This window comes from Rhea pennata, chromosome Z, assembly GCF_028389875.1.
Source record: "Rhea pennata isolate bPtePen1 chromosome Z, bPtePen1.pri, whole genome shotgun sequence".
NCBI lineage: Eukaryota > Metazoa > Chordata > Aves > Rheiformes > Rheidae > Rhea > Rhea pennata.
Window position 1 is genome coordinate 14,715,687 of NC_084702.1, and position 25,339 is coordinate 14,741,025.

Consider the following 25,339-nt stretch of genomic DNA (forward strand, 5'->3'; position numbering starts at 1 on the left):
TTTTGATCCACCCATCCAGATCCAAAGAATGTGAATTGAGGAAGGCAAGCAGGGTCTTTTATAGATTATTGCAGGAGGTAAAAAATAAGAGCTCAAACAGCAAGAAAGCATTAGGAAAAACAAACTAAGTTCCTTACACACACACATCCCACCACCAAAAAAAGCCCTCCAAGTCACTAGCTAGTCCAAGCCATCAAGAATATTTTTCAAAATAACCAGCGTTTCCAAGTTTCAACTAGATTCTACTGAACTTAAAAAGAAAACAGCTATCAGCTAGGCAGGCAAACTAGTTTTGGTAGCAGTTCAAACTTTTGTGGCACATCTTTGGGAGATGGCTGTTTCAGTTGGTGGTTTATAACAGCAAGTATTATAAAATGACCTCCATCAAACTTACTGGAAAAAAATCTAAGGACTTAAGGTAGGTACTTCATAGATAGAGATATCCCAGTAGATAGAGATATCCCAGTAGACTTCAGAGACTTGACTCCACTGCTTTTGATTAATTGGCAATAGTAAAATAAATGTGGAATCTAGCTTGTGGGCTGCTAGAAGGTTTAGGTTTATCCAGGGTTTGGATTTGTTTCCCCAGACATGCACACTTACCTGATCTATGATCCTTGCTTTATGTCATTACTCTCTTGACAGCCCACAACTCAAAATGCACAAAACAGACCATCAAATGGTTGTAATAAACACTAGAAATAGACATACTCATTCTGAGCTCTTATAGTCACAAATTACTATTGCCAAGCATCTTTTTCCTAATCTTTTATTAATTGTACTGCAAACAGAGTACTCCTAATTGTGTACACTGAAGTGATCAGGTGCTTTCCTACTGAAAATCTTCCTTGCTACAGAGATGAGCAAAATTGAATGCAAGTTGATCAGATGCAATATTCGGTTGCAGGGATACTGCTAGCATCCAGTTAGTCTTTAATCCCTTATACAGCAGCCTCAGAAAAATGAAGAAATTAGGGTTATGGAAGTTCTGTGTGACTAGCTATGAATCAGAAACAACACATGCACTAGGAAATGCATACTAACTTTACATAGAGGTATAGTTAGTAGTTACAGGAGGCAGTTTAATAGAGTAAATCTGGAAAAAATTCAATAGGCAAAAAAATCAAATATGATACCATGCTTATGCCTAGCAGGGTTATGTACTATTCAGGGCATTGAGTAACACCCAATGGGTAGCCAATAGTACCAATTGGGTAACACTTTCTTCTAATATCAAGGAAAACTAAGTGAACATTGTATACAGTGGATCCTCAATGTCCTTTATGCTTTAAAATATTGAATCTCAGATACTTCTACTCCAGCTAAAGCTTTTTTTTTTTTTAATGCCAAGAAAATCACATAAAAGTACTTGATTAGATATTTCCAGAACTAACATGCAAGCATTTCTTGAAAGCAGACAGAAGTGCTAGAATTTTCATCCTTGTCAGAGCCTACCAGCACTCAGCTAAAGTGGCAGAACTATGTACAAGTAGACAGAGATTAAATTTGTTTATTCATACCAAGCATAGCCCGTATATGGACCCAAGGATGTGTAAGAATCAAACTGAATGGATTAACAAGAACCACAAAGAGACATTTACCTGTTTGTTAGTATCACTAGTACACACAGTTTTTGTTCTCCATCACAGAAACAGCACTACTAACCCTAGGAGACAAATTACTTCTGCCAATGAAAAAATTAACAGTTCGATCCAAGAGAAACAAGCATCCAGTACTAAGTGCTGTTATAGGGTTACCCAGCAAGGGACTGCTATTCTGAGGCAGATCTCTTGAGCATGACCAGCAGCTCAACAGGTTACAATAGTGTTGTGCAAGCCTCTTTTTGTCAGCAGCTTTAAGAATTCAGGCATCCAAGATTCTTTTCTGCTAGGCAGCACAAACACTTCCTGAAGAATCATCATCACCTCAGAAGAAAACAAACTATCCTTATTCCTGCCAGTGCTATTGCAATGCCACATACCTTCTCATAGTACTGAATGTTTTTATCTGCCATTCCCATGAGTAGTTGCCTAAAGTCTTGTCGCTTGTTGTTTTGCCATCTCTCCATATCTGCTTTCAGGTCAGCATTGAAACACTCTACTCGGTCTTGACATTTCTCAACATCTGTGGGTACCTGAAGCAAAATAAATTAAGATTCAAACAGTTGCTGAGAGTTCTAGACTCCTGATCACTGAACAAGGCTACAGATAAAAGGGCAAGTGACAGTCTGGTGGTTAACCCAAATTAACTGAGTTATAGCTGCAGGGAGAAAAGCCCCTGCAAGGAGAAGACAAGATTGCTTAACATGTTCTATGCTGTTTGAGGCAGCAGGCAGTTGTGTTTATCCATCTCCATACCAGAAATTGCAACAGATTGAGAAAGAGCTTGCTAGAGGCACACAAAGAAGAAAGCCATTCCGCTTAATGCTGGCTGCCTAGACTTAGTTTCTGGTTCTCAAACTGAGCAGCTTGACCGTAGCTATAGAGCAAACTTTCTCTTCCCCTGCACACTTACAGTTGAGCTAGATATTTCCTCATTTTCACAGTGTATATCACACAAGAAACATTTTGGTTTGTCCAATGAGCAGGCCAGTAAAAGCTGAAGTGCTGTATCTTGACTGCAGTTAATAAAGAGCTTAGTGCTTTTCATAAAACCACTGCTAAAGTAACACAAAAAAATAGCTTTGTGTAAGCTAAGTCAAATGTGGAAAAGCCACAAATGAATGCAACAGCCAATGTGGCATTTGTTTTGTTCCACAGCCACCAGCTGAAATCAAATACTCTTTACCTGCAGCTCCCAGGATGGAATATGACAATGATCCTCTACAGGGCTTCCAATGTGAAGAAGCTGAGAACCATTTTTAGCTAGAGAAGCTTCTACATGAAGAATGTGGAAGAAGTCTTAAGAATTTACCTGCGTGCTTTTGCTACAATACAGCAGAAGTGAAACCTTTTGCATCAGGAACTGTATGCACTATTTGCGTGGACAGAAATTTCTACTCTCTTCCTGGGCACTGGCATCTCCCTTAATGAGGATACTGCATTTTAGTTGTTAGGACCTCACCTCACAGTCCACAGCACCCCAAAAAATGCAGCAGTTCTCATGCACAAAACCTGCTCTGCTGTGAGCAGTGATCAGCACCGGCAGAAAAATAAAGTTTCTTCTAAACTTCTAGCTTCCTATCCCAGTTTTAACTTACAAGCTTAGAAGATGCTCCTCTCAAGGCAAGCATGCCTTGTATCATTTTTAAGTATTCTGCTGTCTTAATAGGAAAGATTAGCTTATTAGAGAAATATTCAGGAAGTTTGGAAGCAAAGCCATGTAAGATTTCTCAACTAAGTTATTTTCCAAGCACTCACCAGCTTCCTCCTCCTTCTGCCAAGATCTACAACCACAAGGTTTTATAAGAATCTGTTCTTGTTCACAGTCAGTTATCCTGCAGGTTAGACTGTGAGTGTTGTTTGAGTACCGAGCTACAGGGACAATCCAGTCCTTACCGACTGTCATGTATGCTCTAACTAAGGAACGGCAGCAACAAACTCCAGCAAAATCTTTGTAGGCTTCATGAAAGCCACCTCTACCAGTGCACTGGTCCTATTCAGAAGAGTAAATACTTCTCTTTCCACAACTGCAGCATCCCAAATTGGAAGTCACAACTCAGTAGTGGAACCAATATTTTAACTCCATTAGGAGCTTTTAAGTATTTGACATCTACTGTAAGGTTAGTGAAAAAACAGTGGTTATAGTCCTAATGCCAAATTTGGACATAAGTGGAATCAATTTTGATGCTCTTATCTACTTTTATTAGTGGATAGTATTAAATATTAGGCTAGCAGAAAATCACTGAGAAAAAGGAGACTGGAATTTTGGGGAAGTAGCTACAACTCCTAAAGATGGCTGCTCTAAGCGAACTGAATAGCTCCAAAACCCAGGAAGTAATAACTGGCTTGACCAAGACATTCCAGAAGGGCACATCACTATTTCAGTGACAAACATGTGTCAGTGTAAATTGACAAGAGAGGTCAGGCAAGACTTGACTGTAAAATTATATAACCAGGAGTTTGGCCACCTCATTATATGACATGTAGTTGTGCACCTAAACATATTTCCCTTCATGTAATTCTGTGAAGACCAGTATTTTGAGTGTCTAAGTGTGTCCCACTTACAGAATTCAGCACGGTCAAGCATTACTTAACAGTACAAACACGTCATCTCTTTCAAATCCCTTCTACAGCCATAACAAATTGTCCTGAAGCATGAAGAAGGTAGCATTTACTGGGCAATTTATATCTGTACATGACACTTCTGTCTTCCCAGGTTTTTGGAAACATACATGGTTACAAACCTGCCTTCTCATAAAATAGCGAACTTCTACTTCTAGTTCTGTACTGTCATATTACTTTTCCTCACAGAACATCACACTGCAAGGCCTCAAGATAGAGAGCCAAAGACTAAATTAGGTCATTAAAGGGGAATATTATCTTGCTAAGAAGAAATATGCTAGTGAAAGCACTGCAAAAACAGCTCCAGCGTATGTCAGATATGAGCAAGAAGCATTTCACCACTGCAGTTGCTAAAAAACCAGCATCACTGCAGAGTCTGTAGCCTTTCTTTTAAGCTAGTAAGAAAGTCGTAAGAGGACCCACACCGTACTTCCAAAGGAAACCTCAGTATTCTGAGCAGTATTTGCTGACAGACATTTGCATTAGCCCAATAAGCCTTCTGAGTTTACACTCTGCTGAGTTTTAAGCTGGTCAACTTAATTTGGAAACTACCTCATGACTCCGACCAAGTTTGTAAATACAGTCAGATTATATGTACAATGAGTTCCAGAACATCCCCCAGGGAAAGAGATTAGGGAGCAGAGATAGGCCCTCATTTAGTGATTAAGAACAACAAACAAACAATAGAATCAACAACAAAAAAACAATTCCCCTCCCAAAACCCACAAACAAGTCCCATTATACACCAACCTTAAGAATGGCCTAGTTTTGAAGGGGGGTGGAGGGTAATGTAATTTCCTGCAAATCAGCTGAGTATACTCAAAGGAACACAAACACAATTCACTGCATTAGTGCCAGCAGGTCATAGCCAACAGTGAGAACTCCTTGCCTGCAAAACGTGTTGCTAGTTACAGCTCTGGCAGACTATCAGCTATTATAGATAAGGTTAATCCACTCAAGATGGAATGAATCTGAAAACTGGGAATGAGTACCATATGAACATGCAAGCTGGAAAAAATAATACAACTTTTCAGTGTAACAAGAAGATACTTACTTTACCAAAAAGGTATGCCATGTTGCCAAAAGAAATGCTTATGATACCTGAGAGTCAAGTATTCCAAGAAATTTTTAGATAGCGATCTAAGTGCTGTGCTTTACACAATATTCCCAGTACGATGTTAAATGCAAAGCCTTCTAGTAGGTGAGAGATTAGCAGTTCTACTCAATCAAGATCTTGGTAATATCAAATGCCTAAAGAGCTTCACATGGCTTGCTGGATACACGAGACTTAGTTCCAGTTCTATCCCTCCTACAGGCAAATTAGAATATCTGTTCACATAAGACTACACTGAGAAAGTAAGAAGATATAGTTCACCAGTTAGTACTGGAGCATACATAAAACAAACCAAGAGTCCCATAATACACTTAAACCATCTTAATAATGCTATTTGTAGAGTCTGTGACAAACAAGAACAAGACTGGGAAACACTAGTTAGCCTTTGTGGTCCTCCACAGCTTCTAAATTAAAGATATAATGCAAATCTTCCAGTAAGATATCATTATACAATATTCGTAATATTGGAAAGCAATCCCTCAGTTATTAACTGACAGAGGAAAGGGAACCAAAAAAACTAAGCAGAGACAGGGACAGAACACTGTCTTTACTGCCTATTTTCATCACTGGCCAAAGTCATGATTTAAGCTACAGTTCTCACTTTATGCACAGGCAGGCAGGACCACAAGCACATTGGTTTACAGCATTGCTTCTCCATGAAGCTAGGCCAAAATCTGTCACCCACTGAGAGCTGCTGTATCTGTTCAGCATCACATGAGAAGATCCTCCAGCAGAAGCAGTAAAGTAGGTGTCAGCCAGCTGACATATGGCTACACCGTCAGGGAGTGTTATAGCACTATTGCAGTCCATGCCACTAAACACTCTCCCAAATGAATTCTGGACATTGTGCAGGTGTTACACAGGACAGGAATCATTCCCTACTGCTGTTGGGATGCAGCCACCCTACTCTAGTGGGAGGTGAGTAAAAAGGATGTAGCTCTAAAAGCAATATATATTCATGCTTAGGTCTTTCTTGACACTAGCATGCCACCAACAAATTCTTGTTCTGACAGAAATTGCTTACACTGCAAAAAGGAAACCAGACCTAGATAAAGGAACCTCTTTTCACTTTCCCTGAAAGTAGCTGAAGTGTAGGGTGTTTTTGTAGGGTAGTTTTAAGTGCTAACCTTTGGACGTTCTTCTTTTTTCAAAGCTACTGCTTCCAGTTTTGCTTCATACTCCGCTTGAACTTGGTCTCTCTTCTTCAACACATTCTAAGCACAAAAGAAAAGACAGGTGTGAGAGGGACCCTTTTGTTCCTTTCCTCCCCGCTCCACAAGAAACTGCAAACTGACACAGCTTAAGTGCGAATTCAATCACAAGTCTGCCTCTCAATATTTTGTCCTTTCTTACAGAATTTATAAAATAGCTTTTTAAAAAAAATAAAGAACAGTAATGCTGAAAGCCTTCTCCTGCAGCTGGAGGACTGAGGATTGGGGTGGAACAATCTTCAGAAAAGCTGGAGCATTGCAAGGCACAAGCTCTCACACAACCGTCAACGTAAACCTGGCTAAATCAAATCATCAGTTGACCTATTACTAGCATGCAGAGGATGTGTGTGTGTGTGTTTGGGTGTGTGTATGTATGTATGTGTATATATGTACGTGTGTGCGCGTGTGTATGTATGTATGTACGTACGTATATATAAAAGACAAAAGTTGTCAGGGATTAGCCCAGAGCTTCTGATAGCCTCATGCAGCACAGAGATAACAGCAAAGGCTGACTCAGGAAAAGAAACCACAGAAGGTCGTAACATCACCCTTTTTCATTTACAAAGCCCTTTACAATGAGCAGTTACATTCCCATGTTAAAACGCAGATTCAGCTTGTTTTTTAGACCAGTTTTGGAGGTTGAAGGGGAGGAAAAATAAACACATTATATCAAACACGTGGAGGCTTATGAAAGGCATACTTCATGTGAAAATATTGTGCTGAGTGAGTTTTATGTAGTAAACATTTTACTGACAGATGTTTCTCAGAACAGACAATAAAAGATATTACCTTTATCTTGTACTGCATCCACAGGACATTTTTCTTACAGTTTAGAAATAGCTAACAGAAATTTTAAGAATATACAAGTATAGAACAAGCAGCTCTGTGTCTACAAGAGTGAACATTAGTCCCATTACTGTGACTTGTTTCTTCAGTCTTCACAAAGGAAGTAACCAGTAATGTTTTCTAACTCTGCTGATGAAAGTTACTATTAAAAGTGCTTAGAGTGAAGTAGGCCAAAACTCACTGCTGAGGCACCAGTACAGTTCCTCTTGCCTACAAACTAGCTAGTTCATGCTGTTTCCTTCTGTACTCTGGAAGTACTTACCCCCAGTTACCTCCCTAGGACAAGAGGAGGTACCAGTCATTTTATTAATCTTTTCTGAAACTGTTAGAAGAGCACTAGTCATGTGGACTGCTACTTAGAGAAATACCAATTTGAAAGAATAATTAACCAGATCTCAGAGCTCTAGGAGCCAGTCTAACCAAGATCTCTTTCTTCATTAGTGAATATTAATGTCTTCACGTCTTTAACCATCTTCATCACTTTTCTCCCTCTTAAGCCAACAAAAGACTACTACTGCTGTTCTAAAAAACAAAAAAAATGTCATTCCACAGAACGAAGATCACTGTTACTAGATTAGTGGTAGGCTATATTGCATTCAATATTCTTACAAAGTCAGTCCTTGATCAACAAGGACAGCAATCCACCCAAAAGTTGAAAGAGTTTATGCAAGAAAATCTATTTACTATTTATGTAAGAAAATAAATCTTCAATAGTTTAAGCCTCTTTTTTGTTCCCAAAGAAATGTAAGCAAGCAAGATATTAACCATGCTTGCTTGAAAAACACAGTATTTTCATGGGTTTCAGTATCTAAGCAACTACGTGGAATGGCCCTAATGTGTTTGAGGTTACCAATATAACAAAAGTATGAGTGATATAACAGGTATTGCTACTTCGTACTACCTCTCGAAGTCAAGTTAACTGAAATTTCTTCTCAGAAAAGCAACTGCCTCCAGTAATTGCATTCAGTCTTCATCAGCATAGTAAACTAGATCTGTACCCAGATTAGCCAATGATTAACAGGTACCAGAAGAATAAATTCAAAGGGCAGGTGTCCTATTTCTCCCCAGGCACTGGACCATTAACTACATGCTTCTGAACACAGGTTTAGGTACTTATTAATGAGTGACTTTTAAGTGGTGAAAAAGATACTGCTTTTTGTTTTGTCTTATATGAAAGGAAGATTAATGTTTCAGGAGCTTTTCTTGGAAAAGCTCTGTACTACCAAGTGTTCCCAGACTTACCACAACCCATGCAACACTTCTGTTAGTTAAAGCATCATTTTATAGAGCAATGAAACTAAAAAAAAAAAAGTTTAGCTATACTTCAATTAGTTCAGAAAAGAACTAAACCACTAGTCTCAGCAGAGAAAGCAAGATGGCCCTTGCTTCTATCAGGTAGGTCTTTCTCTATTTTATATTGAGTTAAGACACTTCACCTTGGCCTACATCTTTGAAAGGGCCTCTGGACTTAGTCATCAGCCTCCTTTCTAAAGCTGCATGCTATGCTGTTTGCACTGCACATAGTTTCCTACCATGGCTAGACCTCATGAATGGATCCTTATTTACAGCAATCTTTCTTTAAAAAGAGAGCTATAGTTGCTTTAAAAATACATTAGGAGCAATGCTCAAGTATACAGCTGAAAACCGCATGATTTGATAGGTCTTGCCAGTAGTGTTAAGTGTACAGAGTTCACACAATATTTTAGTATCAGCACAAAATTATTTAGAGCAGAGTTCGTAATCAGAGTAGAACACTGATATATCACGAAAACACTGTACTGTACATTTGCTGATCAGCACTTCCTCTGCATTAGGATTTCATATGTCATCTGGATATCCCACGTATGGCCTTTTTTTAAAAAAAAAAAAAAAAAAAAAAAAAAAAAAAAAAGAGCCTCTCCCACCAAAACCACTGAGTATTTTAAGTTAAGCCCTCTCCCCAACTTCTACAGAGCTTTCAGATAAATTCATTTGTCAGAGCCAAGAGACAGAGACTCCCTGAAATGACCTAGTATCTATTTCAGTTAGAAATATGGAGCTTTTTTTCCCCCTATGTGCTGGCCCTACTAGATAGAACAATGCTCTAGCACACTAAAGGGAACATCAATCACTAAAACAGTAAAAATCACCTTGCACTCCTTGCTCCAAGGGGCATGCATCTAACTAGAGTCACTCTACAAATCCAGTTCCCTTATCTACAGATGGGGTCCAGCCTGCAACAGAAAAAACTATAAAGGCTGCATTGACCTCCAAGTATCCAAGGCACCCCAAGCTTCCACCAAGCATCCCGTGGAAAAAAAAAATCAAAAATAAACAAAGAAACCCTTTATTCTGAAGGACCAAAACATTCTTTAATTTCACAAGCAGGTCTTGCAGTAACTGATGATTGGGATTGCACTGCTAGTGAAGAGTACAGCTCTTTCAGTCGAAAGTCTCTTGTACCTGAAGAATGGCCTCATTTTCATTTACTTACTGAGTCTTATGGACTCTGGGAAGATAATGCAGTACCTGCATACCGCAAAAGTGTTAACAAATTGAAACCCTCTAGCCTAGAGATACTGAGCTCACTATGACCTGACAGATTTCAGCTCTGGTACTTGGAAGCGATGGGAAAATGCGACAGTCTGTCTTGGTTAGCAATAATTCTTTTTCTCATTTTTCAGACAGGGTAAAGCTCATGAGATACTCATGCCTGACAGTAAGCCTTCCCTGTTATTAACCACTGTTTTGCAAGTGTGATAGATCCAATCATTTCAACACCATTGATTATGTTCAGCCAGTTACCAGGGTATAGAAGAGAAGGTAAGTTCTTTAGGCCACACGAAAGTTAATTCAATAACCTAGAAATTAAGCAAGAAAGCAAGAGTTTCTTGGGCAAAAGAGATACTTTAGTTAGTTAAAGAACACTTAACATAGGAAGAACTACCCTGGAGACCTGCAGCAGAGAGACAAAGACTATCTATAAGCTTGCAGCCTGCATTCAGGGTCTTTGTCATCATCTGACTCTGTCTCACTCCAAGAAGAAGTTTTCCCCCCCACTTCTTCATCTGTGGAAAAGCACCTCCTGCTCTTCAGTCTGCTATTTCAGATGCCATCTTCACTGGGCCACAACATATGTAGCATCAAAAACAAATGTTTGGGGTAAAAGCTTTAACTGCTATCCTCACTCTCTGCTTATTATTAAACATGCACACACACACACACACCTCTTTCCTACAACATGTCAAAAAGTGAATGCTTTGAAGCAAGGCTTCTATCCACAGCTCAGAGCATGCCAGTAATGCTTGAGCGTTAGCAGTCCTGTAACAGAAATGCACTTGGTTTATACTAGGGTCAAATGCCACAATTACGAAAGCAGAGTAACTACAAAGGATTAGCGTCAAGCTTTGTACAAGAATACTTTGCTTCTCCCATGAAAGACAGAAGTCATACAACTAAACACATGAAGTTGGGAAGAGAAACCTGCAAGCGTTCTTCTCTTAGTTTGAGAAGATGAAGATTAAGAACATGGAAAAAAAGTCTACCTTGTTCAGACTTCAGGTTCACAAAAAGCTGTTCAGTACCTCTAAATGAGTCATATCATGGCCTTGTAATGGTTCTTCCAAGAGGAAATTCTTCAGGAGGAATTTACTAACGCTCTATAGAGGGACCATTGCCACATGCAATACCATGGACATACTGTGAAAAGCTGTTACAGACAGAACTACAGTTCTTTGTCTCAACTTTCATTGTTAACTCAGTTCTTCTCTTCCCACTGCTATGAGATTTGCTAACAATGCTCCTTAATTTCATGAGACTAAAAATTGTACGGAAGCAGCTTTTATAACTTTCTATAAACAATTCTTGAACAGATTAATAGTCACAGAGCAACATCTCTAAACAGTTACTTAGTATGTACAGTATGTTAATAACTCAGCATGACAGATATCCTGCTGTACAGGAGGAGGAGAACAATATTTGCCATTTGGACACATGGTTTCAGAAGGAGGTATCCAGTACTGCTGCACAGAAGTGACGGCTTATGCAGCTGCTAGTGCTGCTTTTTTGCAGAGTTAGGTGACCCAATACTCAAGATCTGAGATGCACCTCATTTTCTAACAATTCAAATTGCATTAGATAGCCATATGATATCTCCTATAGAATACCACTCCTTTAACGGAGTGACTCACCAATATTTCGTATATACACTAGCTTTACTGACCTTAGCTTACCTAATCAACAAGTAGGCAGATACTACTACCCAAGCAGTACCCAACCAAACATAAACAGTGTTGACTTGACTAGGAAAACAAGATCCTACTTTAATGTATTATTTATTGCTCTCTACCAACAAGCCTTCTTGCAGCTAGGAAAAGCAAATTCACTGACATTACTCCATGTAAACATGCAAACACCCCATGCAAATGGCAGTTTCTTCTGCTGAAGGGCTCCCTTTACCTTCATTGATTCTGAGTACAATATATACTCCCTAAGCACAGGCAGGAAGTCTTCTGACATGTCTTCACTGAGTTCTTCAATAGCTGTGCAGCAGTTTCCGATGCAGGCAGACACCCCTTCCAGCGGCTCAGCCAATTCAACCTCCAGCCCACCCCAGGTTGAATAAACAGGTCCATATTCTCGTAATTCCACCAAGTATTCTGCAAAAGCCAGTAGAAAAATAGAGAAAGAACATGGTACAGTGTTTTGCAAACACTTACAGAGAGCGGAACTTATGAGTCTGGCAAATATTAACTCTCCTAGGGCTCAAGTCTTGTATTGCATTAACATCTTAACAGTCTGAGCTCCACAGCTGCACAGGTGACTGGTCCAAGCTACTCCTGCTTCACTGACTGCTCCTACAAGCCTCCAGTACAGAGACACATTTTAAAAGATGACAAGTCATCTTTTAAACATATGCAAAAGTTGGCTTTGTCAAGACAAGTCCATGGAGGTTATCCTCCCAGTCTTGTAATTCTATCCAGACTCTTCAGCTGGATTCTAGATTGTTTTCCAAAAGTATTTTCCAATAATGACATTTCCAGTAAGAAAGTAGGTCTATACAATGACGAGGCTATTTTTTAAGATATTTAGAGAGTTGAGCTAAGATAAGACATTGTGCGAGTCTTTTGGTTCGTTTTAAAACTGCAAGAAGCATTAGATTTTACTGTAAGTGTATGTGGCTGATTACAGGCCAGGTTCACAAATACAAGTTGTCTCAGCTGTGTCATCAACCAGAATAAGATACAGAGCACTTAGTGTGAAGTATTACAACAGAATGCCATATGTTCTTACCCAGCTGCTCCTTGATAATCCTCTGGGCTATTCTGTCTATAGTACCAAGCTTTAGAGAGAATGTGTCTAGATACTCTCCAATAGCTGCAAACTCCAGCGGCCGACTTCTTAGTTTGTAGCCTCCTGTGACATATTTGACAGACTCTCCCATCTTTGACAGCAATGCCATTCCTTGCTTTTTGTAAGCATTAAGATCCTGGCAAGGTACCAAAAATATATTAGAAATATTCTACTTGCATATTGGAAGATTAACAAGTGAAGAACACTCTCCAGCCAAAACCAAATGTTGTAAAGATCATATCTCACATTTAGTCTTGGATTCATGCTCACTTTGTAAAAGCTGCACATCTAAGCACAGTTTCAAGACAAGCTCTAGACAGAGATATCCTATCCAGGAGGACAGCATAAAAGATATTAGAAACGAGCACTAAGCAGCCTCTCTTGCGCATGGCCAGGATTTCTCACATTCCTGTACTGTCACCAGAGAAACAGTGACATTAGGACAGGTTTGTTTCCATCAAGTTTGTTCATGCCATTCATTCACACTACAGCATAAAGGGCATACAAGTCATAGTCCACAATACCAGCAGCATACACATTCATATGGCTTAGATGCAGAGCTGCTCACTGCATTTAGGCTTATCCAGATCCTCAGCAACCTACTCACCTCAGCTGAGTAGCCAGATAAAAGGTGGGGAAAGACAGCATACAGGAAAAGCATATTACAGGGAGACTAGCACAGCTATCCTGCAAAGCACACTGCAGCTCAGGCTGGTCTGATGTAGCCTGCGGAGTAAGCTTAAGTTTTCTTGCTAAGGCTTTTATGTGTTTGCACGGGCAGAAACTTAAACTGTACAAAAAAGAGGTTTTGGGTTTTTTTAATAAAACTATAGAGCCTTTAAAGGATTTCATTTTGACAGCGCATCAAAAAATAAGGTTTTTAAGTTAGCTAAAAAGTCATCTATTTTCCATTTTATTCTTTCCAGCAGAGGTCACTATTCAACATCTCAAAGCAGGCTCAAGAGTTAATGAGTAGGTTTTTCTATTCAGCAGGAAGATCTTCAAACTGAATAGACATGTAGAGGTTAAGAATTGATACCTGGTATTATGGACTAGACTTGACTTTAAGTGTTCTTTAAGAAAAATTACAACTGCCATCTTCAAAACACATCCTATACTATTCTTTCCAAGTACCTATGCAAGTCAAAGGTAAGTCTAATTAAGAGAAGTAGACAACTTAGCAGCTACTATCATTTTGAAGATGTTTGTTCTGAAATTCAGTAGTTCTTTCATGTTTAGAACAGAAGGAAGACAGGTCATCTATGACAAGCATCATAAAGACCCTTTAGCTCAGCTGCTCTGACACACCGCTGAGCTAAATACACATTCTGGTATCTTACTAGTTCACATGGGGGACTCAAAGAAACTTTGTTTTCCCTATTCAACCAGAACAGTGTCTTATGGCTTCCCACAGTAAGTCGTTCTGAAATTCTAGTACAGCAGTAAAGTAAGTCCAAGCACCAGAGAGAGCCAGCAGAACATATCTGCTTCTTCTCACCACTAATCCCCTTGCCCTGTCTCTCATTAGAAACTTTGTATATTCAAGGTAAAACCCACCCAGAGCTAAGGATGAAGCCTTGACCACTTTTTTGGGAGGGAGTAGGAGGAAGAGGAGGAAGAGGGACAAGGAGAGGAGACATGTAAAAAGCTAAGAAAGACACATCATATTTTGACAAATAAAAAGCAGAACAATGTTTTCTATGCTGAACTATCCAGAGCACTAATCAACTTCTGCATTTTGGGTTTGCTTCAGCACTTAAATTCACCACTCTGGGGGAAGGGGAGGTTTGGAGATTGAGTCTCACCCTATCAGCAAGGGCAGAGCACTAGTCTGAAGTCTGCTTATCAAAGTAAGTGTTACATTTGAGTGATCTAATGTAATGCGACATTGGAGAGAATCACTTTTACAGCTCTCCTCATTTATCAGGTCAAACTCAATCCTAACTGCAGGTCCTCCAGGTGTTATTTAAAATGTAATTTGAATGATGGCCAAGGAAAGCTGCATAGTTTATGGATACTTGATACAATATATGAGCATGAGGTTAGGCAAGAACAAACAAGAATGAAGTCTTCACTCTCAGTTTTGCACAAAAGAGACACTCCCCACACCTCACTTCCCTTTCATTCTCCCACAAAAGAGGCGGGCTTTTTTGTTGTTTTTGTTTTTAAAATACAGTCTGTGGTTTACTACATTCTGGGCCTCTCCTGCACCAGAGGAACATGTTCCAGAGACAGAGATTCAAAATAAGCAGGTCTGGGGAACCGAATTCATGAACCTGTAGACCAGCCGTCTAATGGATGGGAAACCACATGGTTATGTCACATATGGGCAACACGCAGGGTCCCCCAACACCTTTTTACCAGCACATGAAGTTTTATTAATGCAGTTTCAAGTAAGACTGCAAAAGTGCCTGTTTTTCTAGTCTCTGCCAGTGACTGGATTTGGAGGTTCCTGGCTTACCTTGGCTGTGAGAAACACATTGAAATGCTCATTAAAAGAAAGCACTGGATGATCAGCAATTCTTTTCAGGAATTTGTCTAATGCTTTCCTTCTTGTTTCCACAAATTCTTCAGAAAAGCGATCAACAACACCCTTCACCACAAACTTCTCAGGAAGAGGCTGTGAGAGAAGACAGGCAAAATACACATGATTCAGTAGAGCAGACAATTGCTTCTGCTTCTTGGAAACATACTAGGGAATCAAGATTCCATCTTGATAGTAAATGCACTGCTGTGTTTGCCAACAGGAATTATCCATCACAAAGAGGAGGCAAGCCCTGTTCCAAATTACTCTTTAATAACTGAAGGCTAATCCTAGCCATTTCATTGACTGGCTTCAGCTGAGAGCCACAGAAATGAAGCCTAGCCATTACTTACACTACGCATTTCTACAGTAACTGCTTTCTCCATCCAAGTTGCAGCTCAAAAGATGTCATTAGTAGAGCCATCACTGCCAATCACTGCTCACTACAGTAATTCACATAGATCTTCAGCTGACTTACAAGTAAAACTGCTCTACTCAGAGCAACCTGAAAAACCTAATTCCCATTTCTCTCAGTTCTACCAGTAGATCTGGCTTTGTTCTCCTTGTATAGCATACACAGTAAGACCATTATCAGTTTTTAAATTATGCTTTATGTTTTATTCTTGAAGCCTTACTATCATAAGAATAAGAAGATTATCTGTATGGGCAAGTTATGATCATTAATTCCAGAGTCAAGGATCTCCTTCAAGAAGTCTTTACCAGAAGTAACAAAAACCATTCAAAGGAAACTTATGTACACATGAGCCTTTCCTGAAGATAACTAAATTGACATGAGATGTTCATGAAGACAGCATCTCCAAAACAATAAAAAAACAGCATATCTTAACTGCAACAAAGTTTGACATTCAGATCTGCTGTTCTAGTCTGACTAGGATATGACTTACACTAGTTTGACTTCTTTAGAAGAAAAACACTTGGTGTAGTAGACTTAAGGGAAGAACAAACCTGTTTCCCAGGGCTTTGTAAGCCTTAACTAGAACTCTAGAAATCAAAGCACCATATGCAGAGAAAAAGAACAAGTTGAGAGATTGGCTTAAGAGTATCTCATTCAGCCAAACACAACCCAGCTGGCATTGCTTAGTGTGCCAGCTTGGCATCAATCATTACCATCTGGGCATTTTTTAGACCTACAGAAGGGTAAACCATTATTACAGAGGGTTCTGACATTTAACACTGTTTTAACTGATTGCATTCAGATAGGCTTGCAAAAAGAGTGGTCTTTTACAAAAATTAACAGTACTGCTGGCATATCAGTATTTCAAACTGTTTCAAAACACTTACAAAACAGTCCTGCCAACATCACAATTAGAGTTTGGCAAAACTCAGATAATCATAAACAAGAGTGCATGAAAGCCTCTTAAAAGATTTCTCCTGATGCACAGATAGGAGGCATTGCTGGTTTAGATACTGTTAATAATCCCTCTTTTCTTGTGCGTTGCTTATTCTTGCCGAAATACAGATTTATAAAGCAAAGGTCACTTGTTTCACTACAGAGTTAAGTAACAAGCAGAGATGGAAGTATAGGTACATGGTACGTATAATTAGGTTCTACTTTCAGCACAAGTCCAACCTATTTCAGCAGATACATAGGCTATAGGACTACCTGCAAGTCACTTAGCTGCAGATGACAGCTGTGTTTTGGTCGGGTAAAGGGAAAAAGGTCTATGAGGAAAGAAACCAAAATAAGTGTTCTTAACAAGTTAAGAACTATAACCCTTTACTTCAAGGGGCGTTTGTGATCTATCCTAAGCAATCAATATATACAGCTAACAACTGATAGCACGCAGTAAAAGTGGGTTCTCTCTCTACCTTATGGTCTTCTAGCTTAGCAGACTACCTTTCCCTGCTGCAATATGGGAACGGTAGTGCACACTGCAGTCAGAAATAGCTTTAACTATCTGAGCATTACCACCCAAAGACAAGATCCTTGGACAAACTAGGCTTATCGTTCTAGTCCAGACAACAGACCTATTACTGACTGAATTTATACTGTTTGAAAGAACAGATTAAGAGAAGTCTCAGACAGTTAAAAATTCAGTACCCAAAGAGATTAAGAAGTACTCATGTTCAACTTAGCTTGCATAACTGTCTCAGTTGAGGCTATCACAGCTCTCTGTGCTGAAAAGAGTTTTTACAAGAAGACTTCAGGGAGTCACTGTACCAAGACAAAGAAAATAATCCCCCTTTAGGCATTTTTTTTGACAGAAGGCCTCTAGGCATTACAGTAACTGCAATTACATATACAGATGCTCTTACACAGGCTCAAAACATCCTTCCAGAATACTCTGAAGTCACACTGCATCTCAAATTGCCATTATCCACTGTTCCTTATCTACTTTTCAGTAATAAATGCATAAAGCATTCAGAAGCCTCCACTGCTATAATGTTGTATGGAGATTAACAGGCAATTCAGTAACTGCTGTCACACAGTATTTGTGCCCAGACAGATTGAGAACTAGAGCTCTATTTTGTACACTTCACTCTGCACTTTCATGGGTCAATGTGACACTATACTTCCAGATTTCTTAGGCACTTGAGAATACCTCATTTTGCAACAGGTTCCTTGTCCACTAACAGTCACTTGTGCCAAACTTAAAGTTCAGTGTGCAGGACCCTCCAGGTTATCACAAAGTAGTTTGACTCTCTGGTTGTGAATCACCATCCCTTACTACACTATTAACTGACTGCCATGCAGCCTTCCGGTAGGAGTGGCAATCTGCTGAAATCTGTAGATTAGCTGGAACAATCCAAGTTACTGAGAAAATAGTGAGGGATGAAAAGGAGGAAGAACACAGACTGACAAAGTTTATACAGTTTCACTGCATCTCAAGAAACAGATGACTCATTAAGAGGAGCAGGAGGCTTTGCAGCATTACAGCCATTGAATCATGAAGACCATGCAAAAGCCTCTACAGTATGCCAGATAACAGGTAATGAACACTTGGCAACTGCTTGGCAAGCTCCCAAGACACCAGATCACAGGCAGCTTTCCCTTTATCTGACTTTTAGAAGAAACTAACAGATGAACCTCATGTCTCAGTTACCTCCCTCATTATTCCAGAAAGTTCGCCCTTTCTTCTCTCTTCTCCTCACCTCTCATTAAACATTTTTGTTGCCAAGTAGTGATGTCACATGATTTTGTGAAATATTTCTTATCTTTGAGAGACTTAGCCACTTAGAAGCCCACTAAGATGCAAGTCCCAGAGAAGTTAAGGACTTAAGTGTCTCTCTACCCTAGAACAATCTAAATGAATACTTCTCATATGGCCTAGCCCTTGCTGAAGTGACTAGGGAGAAGAAAGACTCCCCCCCACCCCATCCCAAATAGGCAAGCTAAGGTATCTTGGCAATGTTGCTTGATTTCCTTGCAACTCATCTCCTTCAAGCCTTTTTGAATCTCCTTATTCAAAAAAGCTAAATGGCAATTTTCACAGGATATCTATCCTTCACATTTACAGAATGAAAAATAAACCAAAGATCAGTATCAATCTCTCCATATCACATAAGGTTGTCAGGCTGCCAGCTTCAGAAACAGCTGTATTTAGTCTTTATCTAGCTAAATCTCTGTCTCCTGAAAACATATGTAATAGTGATCAAGTCAAAAACTAACTTTTTTTAACAATCTGTGCTCTTAATCGTTAAGACAAATCGTTTTAAATAGAGTAGTTTAAGACCAACTCAAAAATCAACCTTGAATACTGACTGAGACTAAGTACCTGTGTAGCTTGTCATAAACCTTACAGTCAGAAGTCTAAACACAAGAATTGGGCATGTTCCATTTGTGCTAGGACAAATGCAGTCACCTGCACCATTTTCATATAAGAGATTGCCAGGGCCACCCAAGAAAAGTCTACACTTCAAAAAACCAGCCCAAAACAGGTAGCATTTCCTACTCTGCCAGCACTGAATAGACTGCTGTATTTAGAGAGTCGTATCACCAAAATAGCACCCTTTGAAGACAGACACACAACTGTCCTTAACAGCAGATTCTTGCTTACTACCTACGGGAATGAGATGTGTTGGCTGAGACTCCTCCAACTTGCTCCTCAGCCAGTCAAAGTCTTGGTACCGCCGGCGGACAGAATACTCTGGCAAATCAAATTCTGCTCGTGTAGTCTGGAAAACAAGAACAGGATATGTTTAGGGTCCACTAAGAGTAACAATACACCAAAACTTTTCACTTCAAAGTTTAACGCTGAATGGAGCACAGCTATCATCAGCAGTGTTGAGGCCAGACAACCCTGCACTGGGGTTGCAGCTGCACCTCATACTGAAGTTCACAACCAGCATTGGAGACAGATCCCTTGGTCTTTCAAGCAACTGGAAAGCCAGCAATAAGAAAAAAGACTGCTTATATTTGATGTGTTCTTAAGGTTCAAGGGTACTTCATTACTTGTTCTGCTCAAATAAACTTCCCAGGAGAGGACAGAGAAAAGAGTAGTGCATACCATGTTAAACTCTTTACAGTTACACTGTTGAAGGGAAAAAGCTGTAGGAAATTTTCATTCCAATGATGAGCTTATTTTAACAATCAAGAATTAAAAGCAGATATTTTTCATAACTTGTTTATTCATGGGGCAGACTAATTGTGGGAGAAGAAAGTTTCACCATTGTATTGTATCCTAAGAAACCACAGTTCTATTACACTTCTACAAGGCCAAAAGATTAGGACCTAGCAATGGCTTATGTTTGCCAAAGGACTATGTTTACTGATTTCTGAGAGGAAGAAACCAGCAAGTTTACGTTAAGTTTCTATACTGGTCTCTGAAATTTGGCATACATTAAATCAGACCTTGAAGGAAGCTTTCATTCTTTAGGGCAAGGAGTCAGTCAAAGTTTTACAAAGTTCATTACATCTGGCTAAAATCACTAATGAAGTACCAGCTGGGGGACTCTGTTAAAGCCTCAGGCAACGTGACACCTCTAATTAGAATGTAGACTTCCCTTATAATTATGCCTCAGTAAGAGGCAAAGCTACACTTAGTTACCTGCAGCATCACCATTTTGCAACGAAAATAATACTGCTGTGCCAGCAGATTAGATGTTTACAACCAAAGTACTGCACTCTGAGGAAAGCATCAGCTCTCCTAGCATCGGACTGACATCAAACCTAGAACGAGGTTTCTTTGTTACTCTTAGCACCTACGTTCCCTGCTAAATTCCAGAAGAGGTTTTCTGTTTACTTTCAGACTGATAGCGACTATTTGAAGAGAGCCAAGCAACAGCCTTAAAATGCATCCTGAGTTTTCAGTTATTATCTGGATGGTTCCAACTCTTTAGTTACTCCATGTTACTCTCATCCATTCCCAGTGAGGATCTGTGCATTCTCTATGCCAGCAGCTTCCTTTTAGAGGGAAACCAGCAGCCTTAATGTGCTATCTGCAGAACAGTGCCTCTACTATATTACAAACAGCATGTTAATATGATATAACCTATGCAATAGTTTGCTTTCTGGGAAAGGAAGACAGAGACAGAAGGCAAGAAGTCAAATTAACCTCCTCACTCTTCTGATCTGGTAACTATGATAACTGAATTTAATAGATTGACATAACTGCTCCATTGAGGAGTATGCATCATGTTTGCAGATGATGAACTACCAACACGAATATCCACTGTGGGTTTGTGATTTGGCCAGCTACACCACAGAATGGCACCAACTTGTTTAATATGGCAGAGTGCCACAGCACAAGTGAAATTACTGGGACTTTATATAAATCATTTTCATTTGTTTTATGTAAGTGACTTAATAGTGTTACCCTATCACAAGAACAAGACAATTCATACAGATGTAGACAACCTAAAATCAGTCAGTGGTCCTGGCTGTTCTGTTCTGTTAACATAGAAGGTATTACTTCAGCCTTGGAGAAGGAAATCAAAAGTTAAACAAAAAACAACAAAGAAAAAGAATTTGTATCAGTTCAGCAGTAGGGAAAGCTTTTGTGAAATGGCTGTCACTAGGCAAAGACATCTTAAAAAAGAAATCATATAGTAAGTATATGAGAATAATCTGGAGACACTATGATGTCTCATCACATACCACGTAGAAGCAGCTAAAATGTCCCAGCTATTAGATTTGAGAAACTAACCAGTGTAACTTACCAGTGTTAGGCCAGCCACTAAGGAAATTAATACAGATACTGTTTGGTTCAGAAGTGGGGAGGCAGGGTTCAAATAGGGTAACTCCTACTGCACAAACTTTCTTAGTTATCAGTCAGCTCTAGAAAGCTATCCATGTTACTTCTGCATCACATACAAGTTTAAGCTTTCCATATGTAAGGCTTGGTCCTTAAAGGGACCAACATGGAAGAACATCATAGTCATCACCATTTCAGTGTTTCCAGCACGAGTTCTAAACTCGAGATAGCAGAAAAGCTTTTCAAAGACTTCTTAAGCACCCTTCAGGATTACACTACATCTCACTAAGGCTGAAAGAATTCAGAACCCTGATCAAATTGTTCCTCAGCATAGTAAATTTAGTGCTAAGTTAATTAGTTGATTTTTCCAGACTGCACACAGAGAGAAGAAAGTCTTGCCACAGCCCAGGGACAGCAAGCGAATTATGCTTTTTTTTAAACAAAGTTGGACCACTCTTGCTTTCTTAATAGGATTCATAAATGTCATCTTTCCACGACATATGCTTCTCCCTAAGAAAACAAAGAATTTTGTGGCAGATCTTAACCTTTTGGGGAAAAAAAAAAAAAAAAAAAAAAAAAAAGCAATTTCTAGTGATATTAGCACATGCCTGCTAGGTCAGTATTTCAATATTCCTAGCTCATTTTTAGTTGTTAGAAAGTATCCAGGGCTAAAGACACTTTTCCCTGTATTGCTGGAGCAGTTTTGACTTGAGGCAATGCTAAGATAAACACCATCATAACCTGGTCTTGTGCAAGATTCTTCTTGTCTTTCAGCAAAAAGGTAGCAGACAAACCTGAAACTAGCCTACAGTGACTATGCGAAAGCATTTCCTCCTCCTAGTTTTGCTCTCTTGCTTATTAGACCTGCTTGTGGGTTCCCCCCAGAAACCTGTATTGCTATTTAAATGTGCAGCAAACTCTTTGACTAGCGAAAGAATTAAGTTAGGGAAGGGAGTGTAGGAGTTACATGTCCTTACCGGTAAATCACTTCTGTCTCAACTAATTTAACCTGCCTACAAACAAACCCTCCCCCCCAAAAAAAAACTAGGCTGCCTCACCACCTCTTTCTAGCAATGAAGCTGTTACATGTAACTGAGTAATTTATACAATGCATTTGTGCTTGAGTGCAGGCAGGAGGGAAGGACAGAAGAAAGCAAGACCTCTTCTTCAGCAGTAACAGGTTTGAAGGCATCTCTACTCAAACCTGCAGCACAGTTGCATGACACTGAGGAATGGCACACAAAGCTGTTCAGACTTCCATTGAAGAAGGCAAAAAAGGCCTTGCTTTCTAAAAAATACAAAGAAAGCTAAGTGAGAAGTACTTTTGTTTCCTTCAGGAGGAAGGCCTACATAACATAGAGCAAGGCTTGACTAAAAGAAGACTACATAAGATCTTTCTAAAGTGCATGTCAGTCCACCTGAAGAGCATCAAGTTGCAAAAAACACTAGGGCCACTTCATCGTAACTCACCTAAGCCTATGCAAACCCATGAGATTCCATCAACAGTCTTTAACACAGGAAGCAGACAAAAGCAGCCATCCTTGCCTCTATGAGCTACTCAAGACCCCCTGAAGTTCAGGTATTAGGCTTTTCTGCCCCTTAGCAAAGCTCAAGCCCCTCTCATGCAGATTTCAATAAGAAAGGAAGGCATAGCCTTACAGAGATGACAGCAGCAAGGTCTGCTCTAGAACCCAGTGACCTGCAACCTATAGGTGCATACATCATCATCTATCCTGATTAATATCTAGATTTAGTCTTATGCAGTTTTTGCCATATTTAATTACTGCTTTTAGCTAAAACATCTGACCAGACAGTGTCTGACTAGGCAATTAACTTGAAGGTTAATTAAGTAGCAAGAGGGCTTATTCGTATGGCATGAATGTATCAGACCATTAGTACTGTTAGCTTTCAAATAGTCTCTTTTTGAACAACAGTAGATAGTACTAGAAGGGTAGACTGCAGAGATTAGTCAGAAGTTTACAAGAGTAAGGAATACAATCTAAGAGGTTAGGTTTTCAGGGTGGTTGACAGGAATTACTTAAATATGCACAGTTTCATAGCTGTATTGAAACACTACTGTATACCAAGGATGTGCTATAATATAATGCAGAATAAAATAAACATAAAAAAAAAGATAAGGAGGTAATTAAAACAGAAAGATTTTTTTAAGGGTTATCCAATAATGTTTAAGTAAAGTAAATACCTTACTCACATTCCACAGTTCTGCTTCAAGAGGGAATGGGAACCCTTACATGAACATAGCACTCCAGAGCAATACAACTATGGCTGTAGATACCTTGCCTTGATACGATAATCAGATCTAAATCTAAGTTAGAAACATCCTCACCTACTTTGAACTTTAGCCTGTGGAAAGTTGCATGTCGTATTTTTCACTTCTTACTCTTTATGATCACATAAAAGCTTAAGGCTAAGCTGGCCTAAGCAGAAAAGTTTCCTACAATACTTTTCAGCATTTTCTAATAGTAAAGACTTCTTGCAAGACTGAGACATTTAGAGCCATGAACAATGGCAGGCTTATGTTAAAAGTGCAATGAGAGGTAGCTGCGGTTTTCAAGGAATCCCATTCTCCTTCTTTGCAGTATAAAAGTGAAATATTTAACAGACCTTATAAAAATAATTCACCTGTGGCCTAGAGAGGCTTCCTTAGTTCAAAGAAAAATATTCTCACTAGAATATAGTGCCTAAGTGTTTCAGAAAATTATTAATCTTTTGGACAAGTGGATCAAGTATATTCTTAGTAAAGCTACTGAACACTATTTGCCTTGGGTATAAAACTACAAGCTCCACAACCAGATGTCAACATCACCTAGGAACTGATGCTAATGAGAACAGCTAGTTAGTGGAAATTAAGTTCCAGTTGCGAGTACAGTGGCCTTTCCAAATAACTTCTCCCATTAATGTAATTTGACTGCACTAATGATTGAATCACAACACATGCTGAAAGAAACTCCAGCATACCTCTTTCTATAGGTAGTAGCATTCTTAAGCTACTTTTACTTAGCTTTAAACAGCAGCTATGTAGTCTTCTGTACTAAAATCTACATGAAAGGTAGTTTACAGTCAAGGATCAAGACTGATTTTGATATGAGGCTGCTACAGGAAGTGTTGTGAAAGCAACAAGCTTTAAGAGTTTCAGCAAAGGACAGCCAAAATGTGAGATGATTAACAGTGAAGCAACAGAAAGGAGATAGCCAGCAGCAAGGTACATTCCTCTTCAGGAAAGATAACTCACACTAAATGGGTGTCAGGTTAACTTAAGATTTTTCATACATAAAGTAATGAAAAGAGTTGGTTTTGCAAGATTTACAAACAATTCTTTCAGAATCAAATAGAAGATCTAGCTGACACATTAGAATACTGCATGATTTCAGATACTACAGTGGTTCCAAGCAGTTCTGCTTAGAGAAGTCACGCTTCAACATATAGACTACATAATAGATACTAAGACACTAAGGTCTGGTCCTGAAGACAAAGAAACACAGGCAAGGCATAGAAATCCAGAATATATATTATGTTTTTTCCAAAGAAAAAAAGCACTAGGAAAGGAGAACATTATTACTTTGTACCTTTGTTGTAACCCTGTATGTGATGTACGTCTCCATTGTGCACACGTGTTTTTTAGGATCATCAACAGTAACAAAGAGGTCTCTAGTTTCCCCATCCAAATCATCATCCAGCTGCAGTCTGTTGAGAAGAGATGAGGAGGAGGCCGGGCTAGAAGTGTCAACAGGTGTGCCATTGGGCAGGCTGAGGTCCTGTATTGGAAAAGAAAGAAGTTTTAACAAATGGACAGATTCACTATGAATTACAGTATTCCAAAAGATGCCAACAACAAGTTACTCTGGTATATTACAAAGGTTTTTTCTTCTAGCAGCTGCAAGGATCACCCTTTTTCTGGACACGTCCTGGGAAAA

At 39.3% G+C, this 25,339-nt stretch overlaps 1 protein-coding gene across 1 annotated transcript in view; it reads right to left on the bottom strand.

The window, feature by feature from the left end:
• SNX30 (sorting nexin family member 30) overlaps positions 1-25,339 on the bottom strand; it is a 47,105-nt gene that overhangs the window by 3,753 nt on the left and 18,013 nt on the right. Inside the window, exons 2-8 of the mRNA XM_062599942.1 lie at positions 24,992-25,180; positions 19,276-19,386; positions 15,187-15,345; positions 12,666-12,861; positions 11,832-12,031; positions 6,465-6,551; positions 1,982-2,134 (exon numbers count right to left, since the gene is read on the bottom strand). Coding sequence (XP_062455926.1) covers positions 1,982-2,134; positions 6,465-6,551; positions 11,832-12,031; positions 12,666-12,861; positions 15,187-15,345; positions 19,276-19,386; positions 24,992-25,180 — 1,095 coding nt within the window. The remainder of the gene's footprint in view (positions 1-1,981; positions 2,135-6,464; positions 6,552-11,831; positions 12,032-12,665; positions 12,862-15,186; positions 15,346-19,275; positions 19,387-24,991; positions 25,181-25,339) is intronic.